Here is a 27,666-nt window from a genome sequence, read left to right as displayed (position 1 = left end):
ATGAATATGATGTCTATGAAATGGTTCTCATTTCTGCTGCTGCTACAGCTGACTTGCTACTTCAACTCTGGAAATTGTGGAAAGGTGCTGGTGTGGCCAGTGGAATATAGTCATTGGATAAATATAAAGACAATTCTTGATGAACTGGTCTCAAGGGGTCATGAGGTGACTGTTATGACATCTTCAGCTTCCATTTTTATTAATACCAGAGAAGAATTTGGTATCAAATTTGAGATTTTCCCTGTATCTTTAACTAAAGATGATTTTGAGTATATCTTCAAGGATTTGCTTGAGGAATGGACATATATGGAAAAAGACTCATTTTTGTCATATTTTTCAGCAGTGCAAAGTTTATTTTGGAAATATTCTGATGTTGCCATGAAGATGTGTGAAGAAGTTGTTTCAAACAAGAAACTTATAACAAAACTACAGGAATCAAGTTTTGATGTCATTCTTGCAGATGCCATTGGACCCTGTGCTGAACTGCTAGCTGAGATACTTAAAGTACCTTTAGTGTACAGTCTCCGCTTCTCTCCTGGTTTTTCAATTGAAAAGTATAGTGGGGGCCTTTCATTTCCACCATCCTATGTACCTGTTGTTATGTCAGAATTAAGTGATCAAATGACATTCATGGAGAGGGTAAAAAATATGATATATGTACTTTATTTTGACTTTTGGTTCCAGGCATTTAATGAGAAGAAATGGAATCAATTTTACAGTGAAGTACTAGGTAAGTCATGTTTTTAATTGGTACTGTGAAGTCCTAACTTTCCTAGTGCCTTGGAAAATGAATTTGTATAAAGTCACAAAACTTTGTCTCATAAGTGAAACAACAAAATGTAAATATAAAATTATCTAATAAATATATAAAAATATTAAATTATAGAATAAGGTATAACCCTGTTGCCCATTACTTGTCCAGACACTCCAGGAAGTCATAAACCACAAATTTGAAGCACTTATGAATTTTCCAAGCAGTTATATATCCATATGACTGAACTTCCTTTTTTAATGTAAAAAAAGTCACTAGAAACCTCATATAATGTCTCAATAAAAGAAGACAGATTGATTGAAATACACAAATATCTATAGCACAAGTATCTAGGTAGCATTTAGAATTTTTTTTTCTATTTGTGTACTTCAGCTTCTGTATTATGTTATATTGTATTATATAGTGTGACATGATATGATATGATACAATATGATATAATATGCCATTGTTGTTGCTTAGCCATTAAGTTGGGTCCAACTCTTTGCAACCCCATGGACTGCAGCATGCCAGGCTCCTCTGTCCATGGGATTCCCCAGGAAAGAATACTTGAGTGGGTTGCCATTTTGTACTCCAGAGTATCTTCCCAACCCAGGGGTTGAACCTACGTCTCCTGCATTGACAGGTGGATTCTTTACCACTGAGCCACCAGGGAAGACATGTACTATACACATACATGTTTATTTGCTTTACCAGAATACAGACACTTTCAAATATCTTTGACTATATCATTCGAAGCTCCTTTCAAAAAATTAGCTAATATATTCACATGACAATATTATGACTTCATCTAACTCTTGGTGTCTTTGCTTTTCATTGTAGGAAGACAGACTACATTAGCAGAGACAATGGGAAAAGCTGAAATGTGGCTCATTCGAACCTACTGGGATTTTCAATTTCCTCACCCACTACTACCAAATTTTGAATTTGTTGGAGGCCTTCACTGCAAACCTGCCAAACCCCTGCCTAAGGTTACCTATTCCTGTTTATATTGTTTTGTCTACATTACATTTTTGATAAGAATAATCCTACATTCTTTATTTAGAATGCTCAGTTATAATGAGAGAGATGTGGGATGCTGATAATATGACTTGACAATTAGAAACTCATACATTTATTTCTACAGCAACACAAATATCTAAATTTCGGTATCAATACAGAATAAAGTGGTATCAGTGGGAGAATTTGAGACTATGGCAGTAAAAATATGACCTTCATTATTCAGCACATAGTAAAGAATGATATTTAGAAGAATTATAAAATAAAAAGAATAATTTTTAAAATGACTAGATATTCTAGAAGTAAGTGCTAATATGCAGAGAAATGGTGTAGATACAGTTTCTGCCACCTCCCACTCTACTGGAAACATAGAATACCAATAAGTAATAAAAATTGTGTGAAAATTGTTATAATAAGGGAAGACCACAATAATAAGGAAACATCCAGCATGAATTATAGAAAGTGTCTCTGAAGCACTGATATTAAGATTGAGATCTGAAGGATGTTCAGGAATAAGTAGAAGGGATAGGGCAGGTGTGGAGGAAGACTCAAAAGGAAAGCTGGTAGTATAGTAATGGCAGTACCAAAGAAGTCCAAGTTTACATTAAATGTGAAGAGACTGAGTAAAGAGACAGATGATGATGCCAAAGAGGTGAGTTAGAGACAAGCAACCATGAAACAACAGACTGGTTCCAAATAGGAAAAGGAGTACATCAAGGCTGTATATTGTCACCCTGCTTATTTAGCTTATATGCAGAGTACATAATGAGAAATGCAGGGCTGGATGAAGCACACGCTGGAATCAAGATTGCTGGGAGAAATATCAATAACCTCAGATATGCAGATGACACCACCCTTATAGCAGAAAGCAAAGAACTAAAGACCTCTTGGGGAAAGTGAAAGAGGAGAGTAAAAAGTTGGCTTAAAGCTCAACATTCAGAACACTAAGATCATGGCATCTCGTCCCATTACTTCATGGCAAATAGATGGGGAAACAGTGGCAGACTTTATTTTATTTTGGGCTCCAAAATCACTGCAGATGGTGACTGCAGCCATGAAATTAAAACATGCTTACTCCTTGGAAGAAAAGTTATGACCAGCCCAGACAGCATATTAAAAAGCAGAGACATTGCTTTGCCAACAAAGGTCCATCTAGTCAAGGCTATGGTTTTTTCAGTAGTCATGTATAGATGTGAGAGTTGGACTATAAAGAAAGCTGAGCGCCGAAGAATTGATGCTTTTGAACTGTGGTGTCGGAGAAGACTCTTGAGAGTCCCTTGAACTACAAGGAGATCCAACCAGTCTATCCTAAAGGAAATCAGTCCTGAATATTCATTGGAAGGACTGATGTTGAAGCTGAAACTCCAAAACTTTGGCCACCTGATATGAAGAACCGACTCAATGGAAAAGACCCTGATGCTGGGAAAGATTGAGGGCAGGTGGAGAAGCGGATGACAGAGGAAGAGATGGTTGGATAACATCACCGACTCAATGGACATGAGTTTGGGTAAACTCCGGGAGTTGGTGATGGACAGGGAGGCCTGGCGTGCTGCAGTCCGTGGGGTCACAAAGAGTAGGACAGGACTGAGTGACTGGACTGAACTGAAGCATCTAGTAGGAGCATTAGGAAGAAAACTAAAAGGCTAAAGAGAGGGAGAGAGGTGATCACATTACCAAAAAATTCACACACAGGATTTAGTCAATGGGTTGCCTTGTAAAGAGGCCAGAGTGGAAAGGGACACCATTTAGCAGTTTTTTGTGAATTACAGGCAACAATGATGCAAAACTAGACTACGATATTCATAGAGATATGACCACACTAACTCTTATAGTAATAGAATCAACTTCATATTGTTGTGGGGAAAAATATTTGTTCGTATGAAACAAATGCCTTTGGCACTTATTCAGTGAGTCAAAAGAAATATTAACTACTGTAATCATTTTCATTTTGTTGCTATTCCATAGTATCAATAACACAATGTGTACCAGCCACTTGGATCTAATTTCTAAACTAATAGAAAATGGTTTTCCAATACATCAAGATTAAATCAATATAATCTAGCAAAGTCCTAAAAAGTATATATCCCAAAGAGTCAGTGAAGTTTTTTAATTAAAAAATAAAACTAATTAAATAATAATACATTTAATAAAATTTAAGTTAAAATATAATTAAAAACATTTAATTTAAAAGTTTTTAATGTTAAGAATTTTGTTAAGGTTTGGCTCTCAGATAACCAAGATGAAATGCTAAAATTCTTTTCCAAGGATTGCAGCTCTTCACCAGTGCTCTAGCTAAAAAAGACCATTCTTCAACCATATAAATGTATGACTTAACAGTTTTTACAGTCAAATTCAACACTTCCTAACTTTCACATCAGTATTTAAACCATCCTTCATTTGCAGTCCCAGGGTTTTAAAATTTACAGATTACAAAAGATCACTAAGTTTATTAGGACAACTGTTTTGTGTCTACACCTACGCTAAAGAAAAGCTCGGTAAAGCTCCCTTCAGAAATGTGCATTTCAACATCATAGCTAAGAGAATGAGCACAGGAAAAATATACCTGCAGGTAGAACCATAAATTCTGCACAAACCTTAGAGATCAAATAATTTGCATCTCTTGAATCCGAAAACTTCCCATACTTTAAAATTACGAAGAATTCTTTATGAAGGTAAGCAAGAATCTAATCTGTTTTAAATTGATATGATCTCATTTAAATTGACTTATGCTAAAGCCGAAACTCCAATACTTTGGCCACCTCATGCGACGAGTTGACTCACTGGAAAAGAGTCTGATGCTGGGAGGGATTGGGGGCGGGAGGAGAAGGGGACCACAGAGAATGAGATGGCTGGATGGCATCACCGACTCGATGGACATGAGTTGTGAACTCTGGGAGTCGGTGGACAGGGAGGCCTGGTGTGCTGTGATTCATGGGGTCGCAAAGAGTCGGACACGACTGAGCGACTGAACTGAACTGAAAGACATAAATAGGAAGAAAACAATATTTAGCTAACTACTTTGTGATCCCTTAAGAGTTCCTTTTGTCTTCCCCTTGCTGGTGAGAAAATTAAATTGATATTAAAAAAAAAATAAAACTGTGAATTGCAAATCATTTGCACCTTTCATAGTATATACAAAGAGAGATGAGATTAGTGAAGTTCTGTGCTACCTAATCCTATTTGTTTTTAAGATTTCCCCATTTTAATTTCAGGAATAGTGTTAGTGTTATAGTAGTAGTAGTGATACTGTAATCTAGTGATATATAATATATAGATATAAATATATAATATATAAATATTGATAGCGTATAGTAGTGATAGTGTTAGTAGGAGGGGAGGGAAGGAGGGGAGGAATAAGAAAAAAAGAAAAGATGAATAGTAGGATAATGATAACTAGTTAATAGTAGCTGTTGTTATTAAGTTGAAAACAAGATTTAAATCCAAGTCAGTGACTGTGAAGATTTCATTATATAAAGAAACTATTTCATCAAACTCCTTACTTTTCCATTCATTATTGGATTCTCAGAAAAAACTTTTTTTGATAAAGCCCACTTGACCATGATGTATGATCTTTCTTATTTTAAATTTATTTAATTTTTAATTGAAGTATAATTGCTTTATAGAATTGTGTTGGTTTCTGCCAAACATAAGCATGAATCAGCTGTAGGTTATACACATGTCCCTTCTCTCTTGTTTAAAGATTTAAGAAATTTGGAAAAATGAATCAAGAAACTTAAAAATGCTTACAGCTTTTTATTTCATAGTATACACCCATGAGACCATACAGAGGGAAATAAAGATGTACCAAACAATATTTTGGGCAGTAATTCATAAAATGCAACACTAGAAGTAATTTAAATATCCAAAATTCAGTTCAGTTCAGTCGCTCAGTCATGTCCGACTCTTTGCAACCCCATGAATCGCAGCACGCCAGGCCTCCCTGTCCATCACCAATTCCCGGAGTTCACTCAAACTCATGTCCATTGAGTCGGTGATGCCATCCAGCCATCTCATTCTCTGTGGTCCCCTTCTCCTCCCGCCCTCAATCCCTCCCAGCATCAGTCTTTTCCAGTGAGTCAACTCATCGCATGAGGTGGCCAAAGTATTGGAGTTTAGCCTTGACTAGACGGACCTTGGTTGGCAAAGTAATGTCTCTGCTTTTTAAGCAATAATTAAATAAATTATAGTATACATATCATACCATACCAATCATTTGATCAAACAATACTTAATAACACTAAATCAGCTATAGTATGAGTTTTAGTTGGAAAATATAGATATAATAAGATCACAGTTTTCTTGTAGGATAAAAATATAAGTTAAATTGCAACTTTCAAAATATGTGTCACAATGTGTATTTCCTTATAAGAGTGGAGTAAAATTAGAATGAAAACACAAGTTTTAGCATAAAGCCATCAAAGCCAATCCATGTTGTCAAAAATGACAGGATTTCCTTCTTTCTCATGGATGAATAACATCTCATTCTGTGTGTGTGTATGTGTATTTTGAATACACGTCTGTTATGTGTATTCATTCGTTGATGGATACTTGATTCTTTCCCTTGGCTACTGTGGATAATAGTACAATAAACTTGGGCTTCCCTGGTAGCTCAGCTGGTAAAGAATCCGCCGGCAATTCAGGAGACCCCAGGTCAATCCCTGGGTTGGGAAGCTCTCCTGGAGAAGGGAACTGCTACCCATTCTAGTATTCTGACCTGGAGAATTCCACGAACTGTAGAGTCCAGGGGATGGCAAAGAATCAGACATGACTGAGTGGACTTTCACAAACATGGGAGCATATATGTCTCTGCTATCCTGTTTTTATTTCTTCAGGATATGCATCAAAAATTGGAATTACCACATCACATAGTAGACCTATTTTTAATTTTTTTTTTACAAACCTTCATTTTGTTTTCCATGGTGTCTTAATAAATTTACATTCCCACTGACAATGTACAATGTACACTGACAATGTACTTTTCTCCACGTTCTCACCAACAGTTTTCTCCTGCTGGTGGTAAATTTCTAACAGGTGTGAGGTGACAGTTCATTGTAGTTTTGACTTGAATTTCCTTGATAATTAGTGAGGTTGAGCATCTTTTCATATATCTAATGGCCGTTTGTATGTCTTCTTTGGAAAATTGTCTGTTTCCCCATTCTTTAAATAAATTTTTCTTGTTATGTTGTATGAGTTACATATAAATGTAACTCATATGTATATATATGGCTTCTTCCCTGGTGGCTCAGATGGTAAAGAATTCACCTGCAATTCAGGAGACCCTGGTTCAATCCCTGGGTCAGGAAGATCTATATATATCTATATGTATGTGTGTATATATATATATATATATATGTAAATCATACAACACAAAAGAAAAATTTTAAAAATGGAGAAAAAAAGAAAATAGTTTTCCAAAAAAGACATCTAAATTGCCATTAAGTATGTGAAAAGATGCTCAACATCACTAGTTATCAAGGAAATTCAAATCAAAACTACAATGAGCTATCAACTCACACCTGTTAGAAGTTTGTATAATATAGGCTTCCCTGGTGGCTCAGATGGTAAAGAATCCACCTATAATGTGGGAGACCTAGGTTTGATCCCTGGGTGGGTAAGATCCCATGAAGGAGGACATGGCAACCCACTCCAGTATTCTTGCCTGGAGAATCTCCATGGACAGAGGAGCATGGCGGGCTACAGTCCATGGTGTCGCAAAGAATCGAACACAACTAAGCAACTAAGCACAGCATATGTATATAACATTTATATATATGTATATATAATATATATGTATATAATATTTATACATATTATGTATAAATATATATATGAAATATATATAAAATTAAAATAAAATTTTACAAACCACATATTGAAGGGTATAAATATATATATGATATTATCCCTTCAATATGTGGTTTGTAAAATTTTTCTTCCATTTATTATGTATATTTTTATCTGGTTGGTTGTTCCTTTTATGGTGGAGAAGCTTAGAAATTTCCTGTAGATCTACTTGATTTTTTCTTTTGTCATGGTTTTGGTGTCATATCCAAAGAAAATATTTCCAAAACCAGTGTCAAGGAGCTTTTTCCCTATGTTTACTTTTAGGAGAGTTATAGTGTTTGGCCTTATTTTAAGTCTCTGATTCATTTTGAGTTGATTTTTGTGACAGGTGTAATAAAGGGGTCTCATATCACTTTTTCACATGTGTTTATCCAGTTTCCTCATTGAATGTTCTTGCCTCCTTTGTTGAATATTAGTTGTCTATAAATGCAGGGGTTTTTAATTAATTTATTTATTTATTGTAATTGGAGATTAATTACTTTACAATATTGTAATGGATTTTGCCATACATTGACATGAATCAGCCATGGGTGTACATGTGTCCCCCATTCTGAATCCCCCTCCCACCTCCCTCCCCATCCCATCCCTCAGGGTTGTCCCAGTGCACTGGCTTTGAGTGCCCTGTTTCATACATCGAACTTGGACTGATGATCTATTTCACATATGGTAATATACATGTTTCAATGCTATTCCCTCAAAACATTCCACCCTCTCCTTCTCCCACAGAGTCTAAAAGTCTCTTTACATCTGTGTCTCTTTTGCTATCTCACATATAGTTACCATCTTTCTAAATTCCATATATATGTGATAATATACTGTACTGGTGTTTTTCTTTCTGACTTACTTCACTCTGTATAATACTTCATCCACCTCATTAGAACTGATTCAAATGCATTCTTTTCAATATCTGAGTAATATTCCATTGTGTTTATGTACCACAGCTTTCTTTTCCATTCGTCTGCTGATGAACATCTAGGTTGCTTCCATGTCCTGGCTATTGTAAACAGTGCTGCGATGGACCTTGGAGTACACGTGTCTCTTTCAATTCTGGTTTTCTCGGCATGTATCCCCAGCAGTGGGATTACTGGGACGTATGCCAGCTCTATTTTCAGTTTTTTAAAGACTTTCCACACTGTTCTCCATAGTGGCTGTATTAGTTTGTATTCCCACCAACAGTGTAAGAGGGTTCGTTTTCTCCACACCCTCTCCAGCATTTATTGTTTGTAGACTTTTTGATAGCAGCTGGCATGAGATTCTGACCGGCATGAGATGGTACCTTACTGTGGTTTTGATGTGCATTTCTCTGATAATGAGTGATGGCGAGCATCTTTTCATGTGTTTGTTAGCCATTTGTATGTCTTCTTTGGAGAAATGTCTGTTTAGTTTTTTTGGCCCATTTATTGATTGGGTCATTTATTTTTCTGGAATTGAGCTGCAGGAACTGCTTGTATATTTTTGAGATTAATTCTTTGTCAGCTGCTTCATTTGCTATAATTTTCTCCCATTCTGAAGGCTGTCTTTTCACCTTGCTTATAGTTTTCATCGTTGTTCAAAAGCTTTTAAGTTTAATTAGGTTCCATTTCTTTATTTTTGCTTTTACTTCCATTACTCTGGGAGTTAGGTCATAGAGGATCCTGCTGTGATTTATGTCGGAGAGTGTTTTGCCTATGTTTTCCTCTAGGAGTTTTATAGTTTCTGGTCTTACATTTAGATCTTTAATCCATTTTGAGTTTATTTTTGTGTATGGTGTCAGGAAGTGTTCTAGTTTCATTCTTTTACAAGTGGCTGACCAGTTTTCCCAGCACCACTTGTTAAAGAGACTGTCTTTTCTCCATTTTATATTCTTTCCTCCTTTGTCAAAGATAAGGTGTCCAAAGGTGCATGGATTTATCTCTGGGCTTTCTATTTTGTTCCATTGATCTATATTTCTGTCTTTATGCCAGTACCATACCATCTTGATGACTGTGGCTTTGTAGTAGAGCCTGAAGTCCGGCAGGTTGATTCCCCCTGTTCCATTCTTCTTCCTGAAGATTGCTTTGGCTATTCGAGGCATACAAATTGTGAAATTATTTGTTCTAGTTCTATGAAAAATACTGTTGGTAGCTTTAAAGGGACTGCATTAAATCTATAGATTGCTTTGGGATAGTATACTCATTTTCACTATATTGATTCTTCTGATCCATGAACATGGTATATTTCTCCGTCCATTTGTATCATCTTTGATTTCTTTCACTAGTGTTTTTTAGTCTTCTATATATAGGTCTTTTGTTTCTTTAGATTTATTCCTAAGTGTTTTATTCTTTTCGTTGCAATGGTGAATGGAATTGTTTCTTTCAGTTCTCTTTCTGTTCTCTCATTGTTAGTATATAGGAGTGCAAGGGATTTCTGCATGTTTATTTTATATCCTGCAACTTTACTATATTCATTGATTAGCTCTAGTAATTTTCTGGTGGAGTCTTTAGGGTTTTCTATGTAGAGGATCATGTCATCTGCAAACAATGAAAGTTTTACTTCTTTTTCAATCTGGATTCTTTTTATTTCTTTTTCTTCTCTGACTGCAACGTCTAGGACTTCCAAAACTATGTTGAATAGTAGTGGTGAGAGTGGGCACCCTTGTCTTCTTCCTGACTTTAGGGGAAATGGTTTCAATTTTTCACCATTGAGGATAATGTTTGCTGTGGGTTTATCAAATATAGTTTTCATTATGTTGAGGTATGTTCCTTCTATGTCTGCTTTTTGGAGTGTTTTTATCATAAATGAATGCTGGATTTTGTCAAAGGCTTTCCCTGTAAATGCAGGGTTTTAATTCTGGATTCTGTATTCTGTTCCACTGATCTATTTGTCTTTTTTAGGCCTGTGCCATATTGTTTTAAACATCATAGTTTTGTACTATCTAAAATTGTTAGGTATGATGCCTTTGGCTTTGGGTAGTGTCAATATTTTAAAAATATTACCTCTTGAGATCATGAACACAAGATGACTTTCCATTTATTTGTGCTTTATTTCTTTCTACAAAGTCTTGTAGTTATCCCTATACAGATCTTTCACCTCTCTCTTTCACCTCATTGGTTAAACTTATTTCTAGTTATTTTCTAGTTTTTGATCCAATTATGAATGGGATAGTTTTTTTCAGATGTTTCATTATTTTTATTTAGAAATCCAACTGACACTTTTTCAGCCACACTGTTAATCATGGAAATGCAAATTAAAATGTTTCAAACATCAAATTTAACAAAATTGTTAAAAGCATATGATATTCAGTGTTATTTAAGTACATTGTGATTGAAGGCTCAGTCTTTTTGGTGCATGAACTTAGATGCTTTGTGGCATGTGGGGTCTTAGTTCCCAGATGAGGGATCGAATCCATGTACACTGCATTGGTGGATGGATTCTTAATCACTGGACCACCAGGGAAGTCCTTATAATGTGAACTTTAACACAACTAATTTCCTTATGCTAATTTTCTATCCTACAACTTTACTGAAGTTGCCAATTGGTTCAGGTTTTTGGCTGAATCTCTGGGATTTTCTGTATTAAAATATATATATATATATATCATTTGCAAAAGAAATTATTTTACTTCTTCCTTCCTGACTTGGATGTCTTATTTCTTTGTCTTGCCTAGTTACTCTAGCTAGGACTTCTAATACTATAATATATGTAATGAGTGTGAGAGTGGGCATCCTTGTCTTGTTCCTGATATTAGAGGAAAAGCTTTCAAATTTTCACTATTGAACATGATGCTAACTTTGGGTTTGTTATATATGACTTATGCTGAAATATCTTCCTTCTACAATCACAGTGTTGAGGGTTTTTATCAGGAAAGAATGTTACATCTTGTCAAATGTTATTCCACATCTATTAGCATGAACAAGTTATTTTAAATTTCATTTCATTAATGGAATATATTACATTAATTGATTTGGGTACATTGAACCATCCTTTGTAATGGAATATATTACATTAATTGATTTGGGTACATTGAACCATCCTTAATCCCAGGAATAAATCTCATCTGGTTATGGTATGTAATCCTTTCAATGTGTTCTTGAGTTTGACTTGCAGATATTTGGATGAGAATTTTTGCATCTATATTCATATCCTTATTGATTTGGTATAAAGGTAATACTGGTCTTGTAGAATGAGTTCAGAAGTGTTCCTTCTCTTTAATTTTTTAGAAAAGTTTTTGAAGAACTGTCATTAATCATTTTTTAAATATTTCATCTAATTTGTCAGAGAAGCCATTGAGGTTCTGGGGTTTTCTCTGTTGGGAGGTTTTTGAAACTAAGTGAATATATTTAGCTATTGTGACTGTCAAGATCTTCTAGTTCTTCCTGATTCAGTCTTGATAGACTGTGTTTCTAGAAATTTATTCATTCTTTTTGGTAATGTAATTTGTTAGTATATAATTCTACACAATAATTTCTTAAGAGCCTATGTAGTTGTAGTAACAGCTGTAATGTCTCCACTTTAGTTTCTAATTTTATTTATATGAGTCTTTTTCTTTCTTTTGTTAGTCTAGCTAAAGTTTGGTATTTTTGTTTATTTTTTGAAAAGACAGAGAGAGCCAAATACTATATGATATCCCTTATATGTGGAATCTTAAAAATCTTAAAACTTTTAAAAACAGAGAGTAATATTAATACAATGGTAACCAGGATCTGTCAGGTAGGAGAATAGGAGAGATGTCTTTCAAGAGTGTCAACTTGCCTCTTATAGAAAAATAAATCCTGAAGATCTAAGGTACAGAACAGTGAATATAGACAACAATATTATATTATAATCATCAAATTTGCTAAGAGACTGCATCTTAATTAATTATTCCAATCACAGAAATTATAGTTATGCAGCATGATAGAGGCACAAAATATCATGAAAATGACAATTCTATTACAGTATATAAATGCATCAAATCAATATATTATATACATTAAATAATATGTTTTATGTAAAATGTAAAAAATCTTTTTCATCTTTAAAAAGAGCATATGAATTTTAAACTATTTCTTGACAGTGAAAATGAGTACATCTTACTTTATTTTTATAATTTTTTGTATTTTGCATACTTTTTCACCATGAGTTCATATTATTTTCATAAAGATGTCAAAAAGTGAGAATAAACAGTCCATATCAGTGATTAATTATTAAATAAAGGAACTTCTGCAATAATACAATAGGGATCCATTTTCCATGGAAAAGATAAGCAGCTTTGGGTAGTAAGAGAATGAGACAAAACAATGAAGACAGGTAACTTTAAAGGCTGCTACAAGTCCCTGGAAATACACACAATACTGGATGGACCATGTTAAATCATAAGAAAGTTCAGTGAACTTAATATTGAAACTGATATCAGGATGACATTACACTTTCAAAGAATGTACAACACAATACAGTCAGCAAGGTTACAGTTTGAAAAAAATCTTATTCTTTCTGCAAAAACTACTTTTTAAAAGAAGTTTAATGACAATAGTTATGATCAGAAAATAAATACTTTATGGTGAAAGACTTGGGTCATTGTTTTCCAGAAAGAAAAGAATAATGAGTTTGAAAGAGAAAAGAGAAATTTTAAAAATGAATATATGATTTTGACCAACTATCCAGGAAAATTTTGCCTCTACATTTTTTTTTATAATAAAGTGCACTGAATGATGTGGAATTATTTTAGTGTAGAGAGTATTGATGAAAGTAATGAATCTATGTTAGTAATTAATAACATTATAGAGGAGACCTGGGTTCAATCCCTGGGTTGGGAAGATCCCTTGGAGGAAGGCATGGCAAATCACTCCAGTATTCTGGCCTGGAGAATCCCCATGGACAGAGGAGCCTGGTGGGCTACAGTCCATAGGATTGCAAAGAGTTGGACATGACTGAAGTGACTAAGCACACCTCATCACTACTGTGTACTGGCTCTATCTCATTTCTTGCTTGTACATACACACAAGTGCACAAATATACACAATAGAAAAAATTGACCTCATGTGACACATCTTCTTCCAAAGGACCTCGGAAATTAAAAACACCCATTACTTAAAACGTTATGGAGTTTCCTCAAAAAATAAATAACCATATGATCTAGCAATTCCTCTTCTATATCCAAAAAGAATTGAAATGAGGATCCCAATGAGATATTTGCACACCATGCGCATGAAAGCACTATCCACTAGAGCCAAAGGAGTGAAGCAACTCAAGTGTCCATCAACAGATAAATCCATTAACAAAATGTGGTATTTACAAACAATAAAACATTATTCAGCCATTAAAAGGAAATATGACACATTGCACACCGTGGGTGAACTTTAAATGAAATAAGACAGTCCAAAAAGTCAAATACTAAATAATTCAACTTATACGAGGTATCTAAGCTAATCAAATTTGTAGAAACATAGAGAAGACTGAAGTTTGCCAGAAAGCTGGAGAAGGAGGAAAATGGAGTTTCTTAGTGGGATCAGACTTCCAGTCTTCCAAGACGAAGACTTCTGGAGACTGGTTGCACAACATGAATATACTTAACGCTACTGAACCATAAGGGATTCCCTGGTAGCTCATCTGATAAAAAAATCTGCCTGCAATGCAGGAGACCTGGGTTCAATCCCTGGGTCAGAAAGATCCCCCTGGAGAATGGAATGGCAACCCACTTCAGTATTCTTGCCTGGAGAATTCCATGGACAGAGGAACATGGCAGGATACAGCCCATGGGGTCACAGTCAGACATGACTTAGTGCCTAACACTTGACTTGACTTGACTGAATCATTTAGGATTGATTAAGATGGCAAATTTATCTTACGTGTATTTTACTACACTTTTTTAAACTTTTTAAAAATTATAATTTTTAATAATTCAAGATTAGATTTTCTCTCTTTAGCTGTTTGTAGGCATCCTTTAAGTAATGTTTGTCATGTTGTTGCTCTTTTGTGATGGAGCAAATTCTTTTTTATAGGAACTGGAAGAGTTTGTCCAGAGCTCTGGAGAAAATGGTATTGTGGTGTTTACTCTGGGATCAATGATCACTAACATGACAGAAGAAAGAGCCAATACAATTGCATCAGCCCTTGCCCAGATTCCACAAAAGGTACATATAGTAATTTAAAAGCGTCAACTATTTAATGGGTCCCTTAAATAATGTAAAAGATCTGATTACAATTATATCCTGCAAGAAAAAAAACTATTATGATAGCTCCAACTTATCTCAAAATATAAGTGTAGATTATTAGTAATTTGCCACTAATATTTTGACAATAGAATCAAGATCACCTAACAATTTCTTAAATAGTTAAATTGTCAAGGAAAATCTCATTTGTCTATGGCATCATGTGTGAAATCTGATTGCCTGCCATATTTGATTTAACATAACAATTAATTATGTAAAATGTGTGCATTCCTGTTCAGACCAATGCATTAGTAGTTTTTACTTAAAATCTCTGATCCTTATTTCCTTATCTGTCATACACAAGACATTTATCTAGATGTCTTTAAACCTGTACAAAACTCTAATGCTACAACTGTGAAGTTTAAGTTATGGAATAAGGTATTTCCTTTACTCTAACAGGTGTTATGGAGATACACTGGCAAAAAACCAGACACCTTAGGACCCAATACTCGGCTGTATGACTGGATCCCCCAGAATGACCTTCTTGGTGAGACTTGGTAGAACAAATATTGAAAACAAGAATAACAGCTGAGCAGACTGATAGTACTTCAACACAAAACAAACTTATTGAGTATTTATTATTGAAAAACTCGAAAAGATAAAGTTATTTCCTCATTGTTATTTCCAGCCTTAGGGGAAAAGAAAAAAAAAAGAAAATATAAAAATTCTCATTTCATTATACACAATGCATTTTCTTATGGCCTAAATCAAAAATCTTTATTTTAACTGTAATTACTTTTCACAGTGAAATTGTAAATAACTTTGTAGATTGTTGTTCTGTCTCTGAACTCTCTCTTTACACTTGTCCACTCTATAAGGATACTTTAAATACTATTAAAATACAACAGCTCATCTTTTATTACCAGTAGTTCTTTATTTTCTATAATAAAAATATATATAGTCTTATTTTATAGTAGAGTCTTGTTGATTACCTATTTTAAATATAGCAGTGTGTACCTGTCAATCCAAAACCCCATCTGTCCCTCCCCACCCCACACTTCCCCCCGATAAGAGTGAATTCATTCTTTAAATCTGTGAGTCTGTTCCTGTTAAATAAATAACTTCATTTGTATCACAATGTTTTTCTTGAAAAATTACACATTTTATGATAAAATACAGATTTTCCATCCTTGGGTTCCAGTACCACTAGTATTACCCTTCCTTTGGACTTGAAACCGTTCCTATCAAACTAAATGTCTTCAGGATTTCTTTAATAGACTATATTTCTGACATGCCCTCCCTGTTTATTTGTTTTGATGTGATTATTGTTCATGCGGTTTCTTTTACCCAGAATGTTCTTTCAATTTGTTTACCTGCCAATCTTGAATTTATGAAGCTCAAATGACAAAGCTCTTCTTTAAGGAAGTCTTCACTTGAGCTCTCCAGCAGAATTAGTGGATTCTGGCTCAGAGTTATGATAGCAATTTAAATGAAGTTTCCTGGGTATAATCATCTGTTATCTAAAATACACTGTTTCTTTCAGTGCCTTCTAGTATTCATTTTATTTCTAAGACTCAATGAATAATTTTACTGAAATTCATTCAATCCTAGGTCATCCAAAAACCAAAGCTTTTATAACTCATGGTGGAACCAATGGCATTTATGAGGCCATCTACCATGGGATCCCTATGGTGGGCATTCCTTTGTTTGCTGATCAACCTGATAACATCGCTCATATGAAGGCCAAGGGAGCAGCTGTCAGATTGGACTTGGAAACAATGTCAACAAGAGATTTGCTTGATGCATTGAACGAAGTCATTAATAATCCTTCGTGAGTATATATATATGTATATGTACATGTACATATATATTACTATATACTATGTCTAGAGAAGTTCGCTTGGGAAGACATGAGAGGTAGCAAGGGGTTGTCACATAAAAACAGAGGAGTAAGATTTGCTCAGTGTTTTGAAAACGATCAACAATAGCCTACTGTGTCACTTTAAGTTTTTTCCATGGTTGTAGGGAGAACGTTTGTCAAAGGTTCAAGGATGGTGGATAAATTTTGAAAGAACTTATTAGGTTGTGAAGAATCCCTCAAAGGTAACAAGGAGTAAGAGGAAGAACTGAGAACAAAGTTAAAGTAGGGAACCATGAATACTATGAGGACTCATCTGCATACTTTCTTTCAGCATGTAAAATCCACAAACGTTTTAAATTCTTCAAAGATGGCTTAATTTTAGTAAATCACCATGACATAATTCATCTCAAATTCCCATTACATTAGGACTTTCCAGGTAGCTCAGAAAGTAAAGAATCTGCTTGAGGAGACCTGGGTTCACTCCCTGGGTCAGGAAGATCCCCTGAAGAAGTGAATAGCAGCCCGCTGCAGTATTCTTGCCTGGAGAATTCCATGGACAGAGGAGCCTGGTGGGCTACAGTTGGTGAGGTCGCACAGAGTCAGACATGACTGAACAACTAACACTTGCTCTTTGTACTTCTTTATAGTCTTTCCCTATTGTATTATAAAAATATTTCTCAATCACTGCCCTCTTCTCAAAAATGCAGTGCTTCCACTGTCTTTTTCACAGAACAGGCCTTCAATCTTTCCCAGCATCAGGGTCTTCTCTAATGTGTCTGCCCTTCACATCAGGTGGCCAAAGTATTGAAGCCGCAGCTTCAGCATCAGTCCTTCCAGTGAATATTCAGGGTTGATGTCCTTTAAGATTGGCTGGCTTGATCTCCTTACAGTCCAAGGTATTCTCAAGAGTCTCCTCCAGCACCACAATTCAAAAGCATAAATTTTTTTGGTCTTCAGTCTTCTTTATGGTCCAACTCTCACATTTGTACGTGACTACTGGAAAAACCATAGCTTTGACTACACAGACCTTTGTTGGCAAAGTGATGTCTCTGCTTTTTAAAATGCTGTCTAAGTTTGTCATAGCTTTTCTTCCAAGGAGAAAACATCTTTTAATTTTGTGGTTGCAGTCACCATCCACAGTGAATTTGGAGCCCAAGAAAATAAAATCTGCTTTTTTAAAGTCACTGCTTTCACTTTCTCCCTTTCTATTTGCCTTGAAGTGATGGGACCTGGTGCCATGATTTTAGTTTCTTGAATGTTGAGTTTTATTTATTTATTTTTAAAGTAGAATTTATTTTATTTTTTTAATATTTATTTATTTTTATTATTTTTATTGGAGGCTAATTATTTTACAATGTTATATTGGTTGGGTTTGCCATACATTGACATGAATCTGCCCTGGGTGTACATGAGTTCACCTACCAGAACCCCCCTCCCACCTCCCTCCTCCCCTTATCCTCCCCCTGGGTCATCCCTGCACACCAGCCCCGAGCATCCTGTAACATGCATCGACCCTGAACTGGTGATTCGTTTCACATATGATAATATACATGTTTCAATGCCATTCTCCCAAATCATCCCACCTCACCCTCTCCCACAGAGTCCCAAAGACTGTTCTATACATCTGTGTCTCTTTTGCTGTCTCGTATACAGGGTTATCATTTGCATCTTTCTAAATTCCATATGTATGCGTTAGTATACTGTATTGGTGTTTTTCTTTCTGGCTTACTTCACTCTGTATAATAGGCTCTAGTTTCATCCATCTCATTAGAACTGATTCAAATGCATTCTTTTTAATGGCTGAGTAATGCTCCATTGTGTATATGTACTACAGCTTTCTTATCCATTTGTCTGCAGATGGACATCTAGGTTGCTCCCATGTCCTCGCTATTATAAACAGTGCTGCGATGAACATTGGAGTACATGTGTCTTTTTCAATTCTGATTTCCTCGGTGTGTATGGCCAGGAGTGCAATTGCTGGATCATATGGCAGTTGTATTTCCAGGTTTTTAAGGAGTCTCCACACTGTTCTCCATAGTGGCTGTACTAGTTTGCATTCCCACCAACAGTGTAAGAGGGTTCCCTTCTCTCCGCACCCTCTCCAGCATTTATTGCATGTAGACTTCTGGATAGCAGCCATTCTGACTGGTGTGAAATGGTATCTCATTGTGGTTTTGATTTGCATTTCTCTGATTATGAGGGATGTTGAGCATTTTTTCATGTGTTTGTTAGCCATCAGTATGTCTTCTTTGGAGAAATATCTGTTTAGTTCTTTGGCCCATTTTTTGATTGGGTCGTTTATTTTTCTGGAATTGAGCTGCAGGAGCTGCTTGTATATTTTTGAGATTAATCCTTCATCAGTTGCTTCATTTGCTATAATTTTCTCCCATTGTGAAGGCTGACTTTTCACCTTGCTTATAGTTTCCTTTGCTGTGCAGAAGCTTTTAATTTTAATTAGGTCCAATTTGTTTATTTTTGCTTTTATTTCCAATATTCTGGGAGGTGGGTCATGGAGGATCCTGCTGTGATTTATGTCGGAGAGTGTTTTGCCTATGTTCTCCTCTAGGAGTTTTATAGTTTCTGGTCTTACATTTAGATCTTTAATACATTTTGAGTTTATTTTTGTGTATGGTGTTAGGAAGTGTTCTAGTTTCATTCTTTTACAAGTGGCTGACCAGTTTTCCCAGCACCACTTGTTAAAGAGACTGTCTTTTCTCCATTTTATATTCTTGCCTCCTTTGTCAAAGATAAGGTGTCCATAAGTTCGTGGATTTATCTCTGGGCTTTCTATTTTGTTCCATTGATCTATATTTCTGTCTTTATGCCAGTACCATACTGTCTTGATGACTGTGGCTTTGCAGTAGAGCCTGAAGTCCGGCAGGTTAATTCCCCCAGTTCCATTCTTCTTCCTCAAGATTGTTTTGGCTATTCAAGGTTTTTTGTATTTCCATACAAATTGTGAGATTATTTGTTCTACCTCTATGAAAAATACCGTTGGTAGATTGATAGGCATTGCATTGAATGTATAAAATACTTTGGGTAGTATACTCATTTTCACAATATTTATTCCTCCAATCCATGAACACGGTATATTTCTCCATCTATTAGTGTCCTCTCTTATTTCTTTCACCAGTGTTTAATAGTTCTCTATGTACAGGTCTTTTGTTTCTTTAGGTAGATATATTCCTAAGTATTTTATTCTTTTCATTGCAACAGTGAATGGAATAGTTTCTTTAATTTCTCTATTTTCTCATTACCAGTGTATAGGAATGCAAGGGATTTCTGTGTGTTGATTTTATATCCTGCAACTTTACTGTATTCATTGATTAGCTCTAGTAGTTTTCTGGTAGAGTCTTTAGGGTTTTCTGTGTAGATGATCATGTCATCAGTGAACAGTGAAAATTTTACTTCTTCTTTTCCAATTTGGATTCCTTTTATGTTTTTTTCTGCTCTGATTGCTGTAGCCAAAACTTCCAGAACTATGTTGAATAGTAGTGGTGAGAGTGGGCACCCTTGTCTTGTTCCTGACTTTAGGGGAAATGCTTTCAGTTTTTCACCATTGAGGATAATGTTTGCTGTGGGTTTGTCATATATAGCTTTTATTATGTTGGGGTATGTTCCTTCTATTCCCACCTGCTGGAGGGTTTTTTATCATAAATGGATGTTGAATGTTGTCGAAGGCTTTCTCTGCATCTATTGAGATAATCAAATGATTTTTATTTTTCAGTTTGTTAATGTGGTGTATTACAATTGATTGATTTGCAGATATTGAAGAATCCTTGTATTCCTGGGATAAAGCCCACTTGGTCATGATGTATGATCTTATTAATGTGTTGTTGGATTCTGATTGCTAGAATTTTGTTAAGGATTTTTGCATCTATGTTCATCAGTGATATTGGCCTGTAGTTTTCTTTTTTTGTGGGGTCTTTACCGGGTTTGGGGATTAGGGTGATGGTGGCCTCATAGAATGAGTTTGGAAGTTTCCCTTCCTCCACAGTTTTCTGGAAGTGTTTGAGTAGAATAGGTGTTAGCTCTTCTCTAAATTTTTGGTAGAATTCAGCTGTGAAGCCATCTCGACCTGGGCTGGAAGATTTCTAATTACAGCTTCTAATTCCATGCTTGTGATGGGTCTGTTAAGATTTTCTATTTCTTCCTGGTTCAGTTTTGGAAGGTTGTACTTTTCTAAGAATTTTCCATTTCTTCCAAGTTATTCATTTTATTACCATATAATTGCTGATAGTATTCTCTAATGACCCTTCGTATTTCTGTGTTGTCGGTTGTGATCTCTCCATTTTCATTTCTAATTTTATTGATTTGGTTTTTCTCCCTTTGTTTCTTGATGAGTCTGGCTAGTGGTTTGTCAATTTTATTCACCCTCTCAAAGAACCAGCTTTTGGCTTTGTTGATTTTCTAGTTTCTTTAGGTGTAGAGTTAGGTTATTTAGTTTGCTTTTTTCTTGTTTCTTGAGGTGTGCCTGTATTGCTATGAACCTTCCCCTTAGCACTGCTTTTACAGTGTCCCAGAGGTTTTGGGTTGTCGTGTTTTCATTTTCAGTCATTTCTCTGCATATTTTGATTTCTCTTTTGATTTCTTCTATGATTTGTTCATTATTCAGCAGCATGTTGTTCAGCCTCCATATGTTGGCATTTTTAATAGTTTTTCTCCCGTAATTGAGATCTAATCTTACTGCATTGTGGTCAGAAAAGATGCTTGGAATGATTTCAATTTTTTTGAATTTACCAAGGCTAGATTGATGGCCCAGGATGTGATCTATCCTGGAAAAGGTTCCGTGTGCGCTTGAGAAAAAGGTGAAATTCATTGTTTTGGGGTGAAATGTCCTATAGATATCTATTAGGTCTAACTGGTCTATTGTATCATTTAAAATTTGTGTTTCCTTGTTAATTTCCTGTTTAGTTGATCTATCCATAGGTGTAAGTGGGGTATTAAAATCTCCCACTATTATTGCATTGTTGTTAATTTCCCCTTTCATACTTGTGAATAATTGTCTTACATATTGCAGTGCTCCTATGTTGGGTGCACAAATATTTATAGTTGTTATATCTTCTTCTTCTTTGATCATTATGTAGTTTCCTTCTTTGTCTCTTTTCACAACCTTTGTTTTTTAAAGTCTATTTTATCTCATATAAGTATTGCTACTCCTGCTTTCTTTTGGTCTCTATTTGCATGGAATATCTTTTTCCAGCCCTTCACTTTCAGTCTGTATGTGTCCCTTGTTTCGAGGTTGGTCTCTTGTAGACAACATATATAGGGGTCTTGTTTTTGTATCCATTCAGCCAATCTTTGCCTTTTCGTTGGGGCATTCAACCCATTTACATTTAAGGTAATTATTGATAAGTATGATCCCATTGCCATTTTCTTTATTGCTTTGGGTTCGAGTTTATACACCCTTTCTGTGTTTCCTATCTAGAGAAGATCCTTTAGCATTTGTTAGAGAGCAGGTTTGGTGATGCTGAATTCTCTCAGCTTTTGCTTGTCTATAAAGCTTTTGATTTCTCCTTCATATTTGAATGAGATCCTTGCTGGGTACAGTAATCTGGGCTGTAGGTTATTTTCTTTCATCACTTTAAGTATGTCTTGCCATTCCCTCCTTGCCTGAAGAGTTTCTGTTGAAAGATCAGCTTTTATCCTTATGGGAATTCCCTTGTGTGTTATTTGCTGCTTTTCCCTTGCTGCTTTTAATATTTGTCCTTTGTGTTTGATCTTTGTTAATTTGATTAATATGTGTCTTGGAGTATTTCACCTTGGGTTTATCCTGTTAGGGACTCTCTGGGTTTCTTGGACTTGGATGATTATTTCTTTCCCCATTTTAGGGAAGTTTTCAACTATTATCTCCTCAAGTATTCTCTCATGGTCTTTCTTTTTGTCTTCTTCTTCTGGGACTCCTATGATTCGAATGTTGGGGCGTTTAACGTTGTCCCAGAGGTCTCTAATATTTTCCTCATTTCTTTTAATTTGTTTTTCTTTTTTCCTCTCTGTGTCATTTATTTCTACAATTCTATCTTCTAGCTCGTTTATCCTGTCTTTTGCCTCCGTTATTCTATTGTTTGTTCCCTCCAGAGTGTTTCTGATCTCATCTATTGCATTATTCATTGTATATTGACTCTTTTTTATTTCCTCTAAATCCTTATTAAACCTTTCTTGCATCTTAATCCTTTTCTCCAGGTTATTTATCTGTAACTCCATTTTGCTTTCAAGATTTTGAATCATTTTCACCATTAAAATTCGAAATTCTTTATCAGGTAGATTCCCTATATCTTCCTCTTTTGTTTGTGTTTGTGGGCATTTATCTTGTTCCTTTACTTGCTGGGTATTTCTCTGCCTCTTCATCTCGCTTATATTGCTTTGCTTGGGGTGGCCTTTCCGTCTTCTGGCAGTTTGTGGAGTTCTCTTTATTATGTAGTTTCCTCGCTGTGTGTGGGGTTGGACGGGTGACTTGTCAAGGTTCCCTGGTTAGGGAAGCTTGTGTCGGTGTTCTGGTGGGTGGAGCTGGATTTCTTCTCTCTGGAGTGCAATGAAGTGTCCAGTAATGAGTTATGAGATGTCAATGGGTTTGGAGTGACTTTGGGCAGCCTGTATATTGAAGCTCAGGGCTATTTTCCTGTGTTGCTGGAGAATTTGTGTGGTATGTCTTGCTCTGGAACTTTTTGGCCCTTGGGTGGTGCTTACTTTTAGTGTAGGTATGGAGGCGTTTGATGAGTTCCTATCAATTAATGTTCCCTGGAGTCAGGAGTTCTCTGGTGTTCTCAGGATTCGGGCTTAAGCCTCTTGCCTCTGGTTTTCTGTCTTATTCTTGGAGTAGCCTCTAGACTTCTATGTCATTTCCAAGGTAGTTCCCTCTGTTTTAGCTTGTTTGCTGGTCTCTTCAGTGTCAAATTTCCACCCTGACACTAGGGGGTGGTGGTGGACACTTTTTAAGGCTCATTTGTTCAGTCCTGTTCTGGGAAGGGAGGAACACTGCAGACACATATCTCTGGCATCTGTAGGGAGTGCTCGCACTGTCTCGGCCACACTGGGTTTGCCCCCGCTCACAGCGCCTGTGCTGTCCCCGTCTACACTGCACAGGTTCTAGGTTGCTTTGCTGGGAACTGTCCGAGGCTGGCCCTGGGTATGCACTTCCCAGGTCTGATCGTCTCAAGTTCAGGTTCTCAGGTACTCCACAAAGGCACAGACTTGGTTGGGCCTGAGTTTTGTGCCTTCCCCGGTCCGAGCAGCTCAGGTGACCAGGTGTTTGGCAAGCATGGTCGCTGAGACTTATTGCCTCCCCGGTCCCTGCCATTTGGGATTCTGGGTGTACAACCGGCGCACCTTCTCAGGTGGATATCAACTGGCCCTGGCCCAAGAAGCCTTGATTAGCAACGAAGCCTGCCTGCAGTTTGGTATCAGATGCCTCTCTGGGGCCACAGTTGCCCCCTCCAGCTCTGGCTGCCCTCCCCTGCCTGTCTTGGTGGGGAATGGGGGATGGGCTGACCACAGCAGGCTCACTCTGCTCAGTCCTTTGTTCTGTGAGCGGGGATGGCGGAGTCTTAGGTTAGGGCTTTTTGCCTTTTCACGGGGAAGCTATCCCAGTCTGCTTTGCTATCCCCAGTTAATTCTCTCGGATTGTTCTCGCAGCATTCAGGCCCAGTCCTCTCCCTAAGCAGTTCAGCCGGCTCCTCCCTGCCCAGCCCCCGCTTGCTAATGGCGGATGCAGGCGTCTGCGCTGCTTCTCCTCTGGGAGTTACCTTTTGGTGGGTAATATGTGGGTTTTAATTATTTCTTTTTTTTTTCTCTGTTATATGGCCCTCTGAGGTTCTAAGGCTCGCCACAGACTCGCCAGTGAGAGTGTTTCCTGGTGTTTGGAAACTTCTCTCTTTTTAAAGCCTCCCTTCCCAGGACAGAGCTCCGTCCTTACCTCTTTTGTCTCTCTTTTCATCTTTTATGTTTTTTCCTACCTCCTTTTGAAGACAATGGGCTGCTTTTCTGGGTGCCAGACTGGTTCCAAATAGGAAAAGGAGGTCATCAAGGCTGTATATTGTCACCTTGCTTACTTTACTTATATGCAGAGTACATCATGAGGAACGCTGGGCTGGAAGAAGCACAAGCTGGAATCAAGATTGCTGGGAGAAATATCAATAACCTCAGATATGCAGATGACACTACCCTTATGGCAGAAAGTGAAGAGGAACTCAAAAGCCTCTTGAGGAAGGTGAAAGAGGAGAGTGAAAAAGTTGGCTTGAAGCTCAACATTCAGAAAACAAAGATCATGGCATCTGGTCCCATCACTTCATGGGAAATAGATGGGGAAACAGTGGAAACAGTGTCAGACTTTATTTTTTTGGGCTCCAAAATCACTGCAGATGCTGATTGCAGCCATGAAATGAAAAGACGCTTACTCCTTGGAAGGAAAGTTATGACCAACCTTGATAGTATATTAAAAAGCAGAGACATTACTTTGCCAACCAAGGTCCATCTAGTCAAGGCTATGGTTTTTCCAGTGGTCATGTATAGATGTGAGAGTTGGACTGTGAAGAAAGCTGATTGCCGAAGAACTGATGCTTTTGAACTGTGGTGTTGGAGAAGACTCTTGAGAGTCCCTTGTACTGCAAGAAGATCCACCCAGTCCATTCTAAAGGAGATCAATCCTGGGTGTTCATTGGAAGGACTGATGCTAAAGCTGAAACTGCAATACTTTGGCCACCTCATGTGACGAGTTGACTCACTGGAAAAGACTCTGATGCTAGGAAAGGTTGGGGGCGGGAGGAGAAGGGGACGACGGAGAATGAGATGGCTGGATGGCATCACCGACTCTGTGGACATGAGTTTGAGTGAACTATGGGAGTTGGTGATGGACAGGGAGGCCTGGCGTGCTGTGATTCATGGGGTCGTGGAGAGTCGGACACGACTGAGTGACTGAACTGAACTGATGTCCTCTACCGGCATTCAAAAATTGTTTTGTGGACTTCACTCCGCGTTCAAATGTTCTCTTGATGAATTTGTTGGGGAGAAAGTGGTCTCACCATCCTATTCCTCTGCCATCTTGTTCCCTCTCTCCGAATGTTGATTTAGAGTGGTAACCTCATCTGCATATATGAGGTTGTTGATGTTTCTCCTGACAATCTTGATTCCAGCTTGTGATTCATCTAGTCTGTCAATTCAAATGATGTTCTCTGCATAGAAGTTAAAAAAGCAGGGTCACAATATAGAGCCTTGAGATACTCCTTTCCCAATTTTGAAGTAGTTCATTTTTCCATGTCTGGTTCTAACTATTGCTTCTTGACCTGCATACAGGTTTCTTAGGAGATAGGTAAGGTAGTCTGGTATTCCCATCTCTTTAAGAATTTTGCACATTTTGTTGTAATCCACACAGTCAAAGGCTTTAGTGTGGTCAATTAAGTAGAACTAGATGTTTTTCTGGAATTCACTTGCTTTCTCCATGATCAAGCAAATGTTGGCAATTTGATCTCTGTTTCTCTATCTTTTCTAAACCCAGATTGCACATCTGGAAGTTCTTGGTTCACGTTGCTGAAGTCCAGCTTGAAGGATTTTGGTTATAACCTTGCTAATATATGAAATAAACACAGCTGTATGGTAGCTTGAACATTCTTTAGCATTGCTGTTCTTTGGAATTGGAATGAAAGCTGACTTTTTCTGTCCTGTGGCCACTGATGAATTTTCCAAATCTGTTGACATATTGAGTGCAGCACTTTAACAGCATCACCTTTTAGGATTTGAAATAGTTCATCTGGAATTCTATTACCTCCTCTAGTTTTTTTCATAGTAATGCTTCTTAAGGCCCACTTGATTTCACACTCCAGGCTCTCTGTAGCCTCTCCCTTCTTCAGGTGATCTTCCCAACCCAAGGATCGAACCCAGGTCTCCCACTTTGCAGGCAGATTCTTTACCAGCTAAGCCACATGGGAAGCCCACGAACACTGCAGTGGGTAGAATACTGGAGTGGGTAGCCTATCCTTTCTCCAGAGGATCTTCCTGACCCAGGAATTGAACCAGGGCAGACTCTTTACCAACTGAACTATGAAGGAAGCCCAAGAATACCCCTAAGAATCAATGTATTATTCCTCCAGATAATCAGAAAAGATACTATTCCTAACATTCCATCTGACAATGAAAAAAGGCAGATAATCAGAGTTAAGATTCAAACCAAGGCACTTCACTTCCATACTTCTAAATACTAGTTCACTAATATGATGTCAACATCAACTCCTGATCAGTACTGCCTGGACATGTCGCTGAATCTCATCATGGATATGTCTCCTATTTCTGGATTATGATAGTATTTTTAAATCTATCCACCAGAATTTATTACCAACTTTTACTGGGGGGCGGGAGAAGAAGGGGACGACCGAGAGTGAGATGGCTGGATGGCATCACCGACTCTGTGGACATGAGTTTGAGTGAACTCCGGGAGTTGGTGATGGACAGGGAGGCCAGGTGTGCTGTGATTCATGGGGTCGTGGAGAGTCGGACACGACTGAGCGACTGAACTGAACTGAACTGAACTGGATAGCTCAAACTTTGAACACTCAAAATATGTATTTCCTTTCTCTTTACTGGCCTTTGGGATTTAATTCATTCATTCTTTAAATTGCAAGTGTTTCTCTTTCCAATTTTCTCTTTTTTTGTAGCTTGAAATCCTATGCATTTAATAAGTTGCATTACATAAGCTAAGGTGTCTAATCAACTCTGAGGGAAATAATCTTTATTTCTTCCACTCTATGAAACACTCAATTTTATCATCTGTATGAAAATGTTACATACTTATCTTTTCTAGTTCATTCTATAAACTGATGTCTATTTGATTTTTCTTCAGGTATAAAGAGAATGTGATGTGGTTATCAACCATTCAACATGATCAGCCTATGAAACCCCTTGACCGAGCAGTCTTCTGGATTGAGTTTGTCATGCGCCACAAAGGAGCTAAGCACCTGCGGCCAGCCGCCCACAACTTCACCTGGTACCAGTACCATTCTCTGGATGTGATTGGATTCCTGCTAGCATGTGTCGCAACTGCTGCATTTGTCATCACAAAATGTTATCTATTTTGTTACCGAAAGTTTCTTAAAACAGGAAAGAAGAAGAGGGAGTAG

General features: G+C 37.0%; 1 protein-coding gene across 4 annotated transcripts; it reads left to right on the top strand.

Moving 5' to 3' along the window:
* LOC129561721 (UDP-glucuronosyltransferase 2B4-like) lies at positions 1-27,666 on the top strand. Of its 4 annotated transcripts, none has more exons than XM_088836068.1 (6): positions 1-730; positions 1,592-1,740; positions 14,551-14,682; positions 15,160-15,247; positions 16,312-16,531; positions 27,390-27,666. In XM_088836068.1, exons 1-6 carry the CDS (start codon positions 1-3, stop codon positions 27,664-27,666), a joined length of 1,596 nt encoding a protein of 531 aa, XP_088692194.1. The 4 variants fall into 4 exon arrangements, with proteins under 4 accessions (XP_088692194.1, XP_088692195.1, XP_088692197.1 ...); XM_088836069.1 differs by having other exon boundaries at positions 1-734; positions 1,596-1,740; XM_088836071.1 differs by having other exon boundaries at positions 10-477; positions 1,591-1,740.

Source organism: Moschus berezovskii, chromosome 5, assembly GCF_049115385.1.
Source record: "Moschus berezovskii isolate FMDL1 chromosome 5, NW_MosBer_1.0, whole genome shotgun sequence".
NCBI classification, from domain to species: domain Eukaryota; kingdom Metazoa; phylum Chordata; class Mammalia; order Artiodactyla; family Moschidae; genus Moschus; species Moschus berezovskii.
This window is presented reverse-complemented; position numbering and strand designations above follow the sequence as displayed.